This window comes from Rutidosis leptorrhynchoides, chromosome 3 (genome assembly GCF_046630445.1).
Source record: "Rutidosis leptorrhynchoides isolate AG116_Rl617_1_P2 chromosome 3, CSIRO_AGI_Rlap_v1, whole genome shotgun sequence".
Taxonomy (NCBI): Eukaryota; Viridiplantae; Streptophyta; class Magnoliopsida; order Asterales; family Asteraceae; genus Rutidosis; species Rutidosis leptorrhynchoides.
This window is the reverse complement of record NC_092335.1, coordinates 596,556,278-596,565,972: the sequence shown is the minus strand read 5'-3', so window position 1 is coordinate 596,565,972 and position 9,695 is coordinate 596,556,278. Positions and strand designations below refer to the sequence as shown.

General features: G+C 32.0%; 2 protein-coding genes across 2 annotated transcripts; both read left to right on the top strand.

Annotated features, from left to right (window-relative positions):
* Positions 1 to 423: 423 nt before the first annotated feature.
* Positions 424 to 2,740, top strand: LOC139902186 (lon protease homolog 1, mitochondrial-like). The gene is made up of 8 exons (XM_071884838.1): positions 424 to 630; positions 770 to 835; positions 1,221 to 1,403; positions 1,501 to 1,566; positions 1,672 to 1,713; positions 2,259 to 2,369; positions 2,500 to 2,598; positions 2,681 to 2,740. Exons 1-8 carry the CDS (start codon positions 424 to 426, stop codon positions 2,738 to 2,740), a joined length of 834 nt encoding a protein of 277 aa, XP_071740939.1.
* Positions 2,741 to 2,831: 91 nt separating this feature from the next.
* LOC139898793 (lon protease homolog, mitochondrial-like) lies at positions 2,832 to 3,787 on the top strand. The gene is made up of 3 exons (XM_071881567.1): positions 2,832 to 2,872; positions 2,998 to 3,037; positions 3,356 to 3,787. Exons 1-3 carry the CDS (start codon positions 2,849 to 2,851, stop codon positions 3,562 to 3,564), a joined length of 273 nt encoding a protein of 90 aa, XP_071737668.1. The 5' UTR covers positions 2,832 to 2,848; the 3' UTR covers positions 3,565 to 3,787.
* The last annotated feature ends 5,908 nt before the right edge of the window (positions 3,788 to 9,695 follow it).

Genomic DNA, 9,695 nt, shown 5'->3' with positions numbered 1-9,695 from the left:
GTATTAACGGGAGATGTTATAAACATATAACGGAGTTTGAAATAGTATAAAGAAAAAATAAACGGAAAAAGGCGGGATGTTACAATAATAAAAATTTTGTATTTTTATATTAGGGTTAAGCGATTTACTACCCCACATATGTATTTTTATATTAATAATTCAAAACCCAACAACAAAATTTATTATGTATTTTTCTATAAAGGAAATTACTATATTTAGTACACATGCCAAATGTTACTCTCTTATTTTTATCGATTTATTAGTTTATTACACACGTGCCAAAATAAATTATGAACACACGCGTATAAAACAATCATTTTGCTCACATTTTTCTCATTTCTTTTCCGTCTCCATTCCTTCCACTCAAAAACTCGAGAATCCAATTACACACTAATTTACATAAACCCTAACCCTAAATCCCCAATGTTGAAGGCGTTAAGGTCTTCTCCAAGAGTGCTTCGTCCTGTTCTAGGGTTAACAAACCCTAGCTTGTTACAAACACGTTTTTCAAGTTCGGATTCTAGTGATGGACCCGGGTCGGAGTGTGTTCCCGCTGTTGAAGAAACTCAATCGAAATCTGCAGCGCCAGTTGCTGCTACAGTTATGAGAGTGCCACTTGAAATTGCTAAGGTTTTACTATTTCTTTACTTTACTTGGTGTTTGATTTAGTAGTACAATTTTAGGATTATGTGTGTATTCAGTTTACAGAGCAAATAAATAAATACTCCTATTTTTAATTTGTGTAATTTATGTATCTCTAAATTTGCAGGTGTTAGCATTGCCATTAGCACATAAACCCTTATTTCCAGGATCTTATATTCCAACATATGTCAAGGTACTCACATTTTTCCTTTGCTAGATTGGTGTTTTATATAGTATAGGACTAAAAATGAAAAATGAAATTGGTAGAAAAAGTGGGGGTGCATAGGTTGTCTTTCTCCGACAAAGCCTCCTTACAAGTTCAAATTATTCCATTAAAAGAGCTTAAAATCATAGGAAAACCATAATTAATCATACTGAACCCATATATAAATACATGTAATCGAAATTAGGTCGTCGGAGGCATGTGACCCCGACTGCACCACACTGAATCTGCCCCTGATGCTAATCCCATCCCAAACCCCATTGAAGTTTACTTGTTTTGTTTTGTTCTGTTTAACATAAAATTTTGTATAATACTGTGTTATTATAACTTCTACTTATATGGTTATACCTTCCAGGATGCTAAACTACTAGCTGCATTGTCTGAAAATTTGAAAGGAGAGGTTCCTTATGTTGGTGCGTTCCTTGTAAAAGCTGACCCAAGATCTGAGTTGAGTGGCTTAAATATAGAGAAAAAAATATATGAGTTTAAGGGCAAAGATTTGTTTAATCGTCTCCATGAAGTAGGTACACTGGCCCAGGTACGTGTGATGCGGATAATGTTAATTAGTCGTGGTAAACTTGTATATATTACTATGTATGTATTATCAGTGATAAGTTTTTGGTCTTTTTAAGTAGATTATACCAATTCAAGGAGATGAGGTTGTTCTTATGGGTCATAAGCGGCTTCGGATAACAGAGATGGTGAGTTGATAGTTTCCTTATGTACATATATTAGATATATTTGGTATATATATATATATATATATTTACTCTGTTTTTGTAACGTAACTATTGCATTTTAAATAGGTCAGTGAAGATCCCCTTACGGTCAAAGTGGATCATCTTAAGGTACCGTTTACATGTATCCTAAATACATGTAATCTCAATTTGTCATTTACACCCTAATTGTTATTGTGTTTTTTCATTTGACTTTTTGGATTTTAATTTTTGGGTTGTTAGAATTTGAAAAAAAGATTTTAGTTTTAGTTGTGAAGAAAATATATGTAATCAAGTGTTGGTTTTGGTTTTGTTTTGGTTAAATTTTTAGGATTTTTGATCTTTACAATGGTTGAAGATGAAGCAGGTTAAAGAAATTAGGGTAATAAGTTACATAAGGGACTAATGAAATTGGGGTTTACAAATATGAGGACTAATAATGTAAATGTCTAGAAATGAAATTGAGGTGACCTGGAAGGTTACTTGTTATAAAAAGTTAAATGCATACAATAGTAGAGATTTAAAAGTTGAATGCATACAATAGGAGATATGAAAGTTGGGTGCATACAATAGGAATTTGGTGAAAGTTTAATTCATTTTCAAACAATTTTCTCTAATATTTTTCATCAATATTACTGTTGGGTTTATATTTTTGTATAATTCTCTCTGTATTTCAGAATTCAGCATACAACATGGATGATGATGTGATCAAGGCAACATATTTTGAGGTTGTAAAAATCCTTAAAGATATTATGAAGACACATCCTAGTTGGAGGGATCTTGTTGAGGTTTAGCACTTTTTTCAATTGCATCTGCTTTTATCATATACGTATAACTTATTGAGAAGATTAACCAAATTACGGTGCTAACATTTTTTCTCCATATAATAATGGCTTGGATTTCATATATTTTTTACAGCATATTGGTGATTTGAATTATCCAAGAGTCGCAGACTTTGCTGCTACAGTATCTTTTTTGGACAAACTACAATGTCAGCAAGTGCTTGAAGAGTTAGATGTAAGTAACATTTAATATTCCATAAACTTTTTCTTTTTTTGGGTGCATATGATTAAAAATATCAACATAATTGTCAATGTAGGTGTACAAACGGGTTGATACTAAGTCTGGAGCTATTGGAGAAAGAAATGGGGATATATAAGATTCATGCAAGTTCTGATGACAACATGCATATTTAGAAATAAAAATTAGTTCTTTATAACGTTTTAATGTTGTTCTTGCTTTTGTTCAGGAATGCGTAGTAAAAGAGATGGAGTATAAGATTATCATAAAGGTGGCTTCTTAGTTTTATTTTTCTCTATTGCTGCAATTTATGTTTGCACCATCTTTCAAATTCCTCTGTGTCATAAGATTATAAACTTGTCAGAATATTTAATGATGGATGTCATCTTGTTGCAGGAATTAGGGGTTGACAGAAATGACAAAACGGCACTCATTGGTAACTTTCTTGTTCACTTTTATAAGATGTGGATGCAAGGTTGTAGATATCACTAATTGGGGATTAATCTGACTTTTAACCTATTTATACCCATTGACCGGTTCATATGACTTTTAACCTATTTATACCCGTTGACCGGTTCATATGATCGATTTAGGGAGGTTACCGCCTGCTTCTAAAACCTATTTTAAAACCCTGTGTCGGGTGCATGTAACTCTTATATCATACCCTATAACTATTTATGAGGTGACTGAACGTTTTCTGTATAGTCTTGAGTTATTTAATTTGATCTAGACAATAAATTTGTTTTTGTTGCAGATAAATTTCGGGCTAGAATCGATGCAAACAAGGCAAAAATCCCACCTCATGTTCTACAAGTTATGGAAGAAGAAATGAAGAAACTACAAGATTTGAAAAGCATTTCAACAAAATTCATTAATACATGTGATTATCTTGGTTGGTTTAGTGATTATCTTGGTTGGTCGACTGCCTTACCCCCCAGTTGCTATAGCCCTGTTAGTAAGTAGGGGAGTAAACATGCTGCTGCTATTACTGGTCTGTAATTAAACATGTTTTAGGTGGACCTTTTAGTTGAAGATTATTGAACCTTTTAGTTGAAGATTATTGAACCTTTTAGTTGGAGCCATTTAAAATGGTGTTTGGATTAACATGCTGTTATGTTACTGGTCTGTAAACATATTTTGAACATTTGGCATGTAGCAAGCTAGACTTCGCATCAACTTTTGTGAATATCAGCAAACTATTCAAAATGCTCATGACAAAGGCATTATTGCTGTACTGTACAACTCAGTATAAACGAGTTTATAATTTAGAAGCGTAGATTCGATGTCATAACAGCTGATTTATAAGTTTCATTTTGATATTTGGCCTCTTACTCGATCTCTGATGCTACCCTAGAATCCGCAATCGTATAGAAATAGATGAATATCAGAAGTTGTGTGTTAAGAACTTATCGGCAGACATTCATATTCAGCAAAACAGATGGAGTTGCATATGTGTTGTAATATATTTGGGTAGACATATTTTGTTACTTGTTTATTACCCTGATCAGATGTACAATGTATATGAGAACATTCCGTTATACATAGTGGCCACCGAGTTGCCCAATGAAGCACACCACCCGGGTTCAATTCCTGGCTATATCAAACTGTTCAAAAAGGGAGTGTGACTAGAGGGTACGTATAATGCGTAATTCACCCGCTACCAGGTCTCGCGCTCGGGGGCTTGATTACCCGAGGTTTTACCTTGTATGGGAGAGCCAATGTGCTCGTTCCTAAGAGGGTTTCCTCGCTTACCAAAAAAAAAAAAAAAACGTGTTACACATTTTTGCCCCGCGATGGTAGCCCAATAATTGAAGGACCATGATGCGTAAAGAGGATGTTATGAGTTTCAATCTCTTCTCCACGTGACGTCATTTTTTTTTTTTTTTTTTTGCAAAGAAACGAATACTCATATAGAAACGAGGTCGTTTTTCGAAAGAAAACGCCCTCAACATGAAACAAAAGGACAAGGGGAGAACGCGGGAGCTCGAACCTAGAAAGCAACAATCTAAACAAAAATTATCTAAAAACGAGCCTCCCTAACATCTCGAAAGAAACCTTACAAACATATAAACTAAACAAAAACCGAAAAATACACGAAAATACAAGGAATGAAAACAACCGAAGAACAGAAAACGGCCTAACAACAATCAACCTTGAGGACCCGTCCTTTTCAATTTACCATTGATCGTCTCTTTAATCATATGAGTTATGAGGTTTTCTTCTCTCATATTAAATGTGGGACTAGCTAAGGAGCCATTAGAGTAAGGATTGTGTAGATACTAATACCGTGGAGAATTGCATAGTACAGAACAGAAAAAAATACTAAACCCTTTCTCGAATACCGTACCGAATTGAGGGTACATGTACCGGTTCGGTATCTATCCATATCGATAATGGTTTTTCAAGACCAGTACCTCATAATTCTGAAATCTTACAGAAAAAAAAAAAAAAAAAAAATACTAAAATGGATGGCTAAATTAAACGGGTATTTATTCTAATTTTTTAATCCAATACCCAAAAAAAATTCTTATTTAAATATATTGCTATATTTAGCTTTTGTTTTAATGTACAAAAGGAGAGAAGATATATATATATATATATATATATATATATATATATATATATATATATATATATATATATATATATATATATATATATATATATATATATAGTGGTAGGATCAAGAGGGAAGTAACCAATCGGGGGGAAGCGGGGGGAAGCAAAAACTTTTTTTTTCTTTTCGTTTTTTGAAAAAACTTTGTTCACGAACATTATAGATGGGATGAAAATATGAACATTTAGTAGAGACACTTTGTGATAAATATTTTATTTTGGCGGGAAAACGCTCGAAGAAATAATATATAACAATTATCGTGTTTTTCGAGCGTATGTTGAGGTTTTAGCTATTGAGGTTTAGATATTAGGGTTTAGATATTAGGGTTTATAGGATTTTGATATTAGGGTTTAGAAATTTAGGGTTTAGGGTTTAGATTTAGGATTTAGATTGAGTTTTTAACACGAACGGTTTAGGGTTTAGGGTTTAGGGTTTGGTGTTTTGGGTTTATTCCATAAACCCAAAACACCAAACCCTAAACCCTAAACCCTAAACCCTAAACTCTAAATCGAGCTAAATTTTACTTCACAAAACATGAAGAAAAAAAACGTTAACATTCTTCACGAACAATATTATCTTGAATGTTATTTTTGTCGATCGTTTTCCCGCCTAAATAATAACATTCATCACGAAGTGTCTCTTCTAAATGTTCATATTTTCGTGTGATCTTGATGCTGAAAAAAAAAATTTCAAAAAAAAACGAATTTTTTTTTTTTTTTTTTGCTTCCCCCCGATTGGTTACTTCCCCATTGATCCTGCCCCTATATATATATATATATATATATATATATATATATATATATATATATATATATATATATATATATATATATAGAGAGAGAGAGAGAGAGAGAGAGATATAGAGAGAGAAAGAGAGAGAATTTGCTAAACATAGCCTCTAGGACTACGTTTACGTTTAATCTTACTATACCTGAAACCCCGAACTCGAAACCACTGATATACTAAGCTTAAACATAATCTCAAGGGCCATGTTTATATGACACTTGCAAGTTTCCTACAAATGTTAATCTCATATTACTAGGTATTTCTATAGCTAAAATTACGTTATAGTTATCACATATAAAATCAAATGTGTTGAAACTTATTTTTGTTTCGCGATGGTAGCTCAATGATCAAAGGGTAGGTATCCATTTTGGTATCGGTTTTTCAGGACCAATACCTTATAATACTGAAATCTTACATGTCTAGTTAAACTCTGTTTAGTCGTTGTTGTTAACGGATATTAGACGTAGACAATATCTTATGTAATATCTAGCATTAAATGTAGGCATATCTATCCATATCTCATATTAAATGTAGGATCCCTAAAATCAAGGGATATGAGATCATATCATATACTATATATTTGGCCTCTTTGATCAATAAGAATCATGGGTGAATTATAACATTCTAATATGATATCAGAGGGTTTGATCCAAACCTAATCGACCGCCTGTGTGCCGCTTCTGCTCTATCACCCATCAAATCTTCCTAACCCCATCAGAGCCGAAACTCTACTTCGGTCTTCTATCCATCCACCACCGTTCGACTCCTACAGTCTCGAATTTCATTTCCTGAAATTTTTGTATCTTTCCCAGCGTGTCCACCTCCTGCCGCCGTTCTTTTTCCGGTGACTTCGTTCTTCAATTCTGACCAAACCGTGGTGTGTATTGGTCTTTTCTGAAACAATCGTTTTCTAGCCCAATTTATCTGTGCTGCTAAAAATAATGATAATAATAATTGGGAAAATATTCAACTTAGTTGCTGCTTTTCTTCTAATTATGTTGAAAAAGTTGAGTTTTTAAAAGCAAAAGGTGAGGTGTGGAACTGAGTAATAATTCACTTTCTCAATTCTAGAATTCAATTCCACGAGATGGCACCTACCCACATCATTATTATTATCATTTGGTCCCACTCGCCACTTATCATTTTATATATATCATCGGCGTGAGGATGAGCCGCCTGTAGTGACCCGAACTTTTTCATGATTATTCCATGATTATATATTAAATGAAAACTATATTTGCATGATTAAATGTTTCCAACATGTTAAGCAATCAAACTTGTTAAGACTTGATTATTTGAAATGAGTTTCATGTAGACAATTGACCACCCAAGTTGACCGGCGATTCACGAACGTTAAAACTTGTAAAAACGACATGATGATATATATATGGACATATATATGGTTAACATGAGATTATGATAAGTAAGTATCTCACTAAGTATATTAACAATGTGTGATATACATAAAAAAAAATGAGAATATTGAATTATGAAGCTCGAAACGATATACATAACGATTATCGTTATAACAACGTCTTACTAAATACATATGTATTGTATTAAGATATTGATATACTATATTTAACATGATATAATGATAATTATGTATATCATTGAGTGTATTAACAATGAACTATACAAGTAAGATGAGACTACTAACTTAAGGATTTCGAAACAATATATATATATGTAACGATTATCGTTATAATAGTATTTTAACACACACACACACACACACACACACACACACATATATATATATATATATATATATATATATATATATATATATATATATGATGTTAAGATATATTCATACACCATGTTATCATGTTAACATAACAATTTAACATCTCATTTAAGTATAATAACAATGAATTAATTACATTTAACAAGATCGTTAACTTAAAGGTTTCAAAACAACACTTACATGTAACGACTAACGATGACTTAACGACTCAGTTAAAATGTATATACATGTAGTGTATTTAGATGTATTAGTACACTTTTGAAAGACTTCAAGACACATATCAAAGTACTTCTACTTAACAAAAATGCTTACAATTACATCCTCATTCATTTTCATCAACAATTCTACTCATATGCAACCGTATTCGTACTCGTACAATACCCAGCTCCTAGATGTACACACTATTGGTATATACACATAAGAATCTGCTCCTTAGCAGCCTTAAATAATTAAGGAACATGTGGAACCAACCATTTGTCAACTAGCATGAATTATTTAGCAAGAAAACAAATTTAAGAATCTTTTCTTTCTTTATAATGAGTAAAAACGTTTTTATGATTTCACCTCATTTTTCCATTCCATTTTCTCATACTTACACTCCAAATTCTCTCTCAAAATACTTCTAACATCATACTTGATCATCTCCAAGCATTTTCACCATCTTTTATCTTCAATTACAAGCTTTAATCATCATAAAAACAACCATTCAAGAACACTTCAATAAATCTTTCAAACTTGCTAGATTACTTCCAAGCTTTCAAATCCATTCCAAGTAATCATCCAAGATCAAGAAACTTTTGTTAATCTCAGTAGGTTTTCATTCTAAATCAAAGGTAAGAATCATATTCAAGCTTTGGTTCAATTTCTATAAACATAACTATCTTAATTCAAGTAGTAATCTTACTTGAACTTGTTTTCGTGTCATGATTCTACTTCAAGAACTTCCAAGCCATTGAAGATCCTTTGAAGCTCAAGTTTATTTTTCATCATTTCCAGTAGGTTTACCTACTACACTTAAGATAGTAATGATGTTCATAACATCATTCGATTCATATATATATAACTATCATATTCGAAGATTTAAACTTGTAATCACTAGAACATAGTTTAGTTAATTCTAAACTTGTTCGCAAACAAAGTTAATCCTTCTAACTTAACTTTTAAAATCAACTAAACACATTTTCTATATCTATATGATATGCTAACTTAATGATTTAAAACCTGGAAACACGAAAAACACCGTAAAACCGGACATACGCCGTCGTAGTGAAACCGGGGGCTGTTTTGGGTTAGAAAAATAAAAACTATCTTAATCTTTGAATTGGAAGTTTGTTTTCTGGAAAAATAATATTTCATATTTCATATGATACTATATCCAAAAATCATGTTTAAACACAAAGTTGAAGTATGTTTTTCAAAATAGTCATCAAGATGACGTTTTTTCGACGGAAATGACTACCTCTTTAAAAAATGACTTGTAACCTGTATTTCCGACTATAAACTTATACTTTTTCTGTTTAATTTCATAAATTTCAGTTCATTATGAAACCATATCAACTTGAATCACTCAAAACGGATTTGAAACGAAGAAATGACGGGTAAAACAAAATTGGATAAATTTGCTAGTTTTAGCTACGAAAATTTTGTAACAAATCTAGACTAACCATAACTTAACTAACTTATATTGTATTATACATGTATTCTAACATATATTATGTAATCTTGGAATACCATAGACACGTATACAATGTTTTGACATATCATATAGACCCATCTATATATATTATTTGTAACAACCATAGACACTCTTTATGCAGTAATGCTTGAATTAGCTATACAGGGTTGAGGTTGATTCCCAAATAATATATATACTTTGAGTTGTGATCTAGCCTGAGACTTGTATACATTGGGTCGTGGATTGATTCGAGATAATATATATTG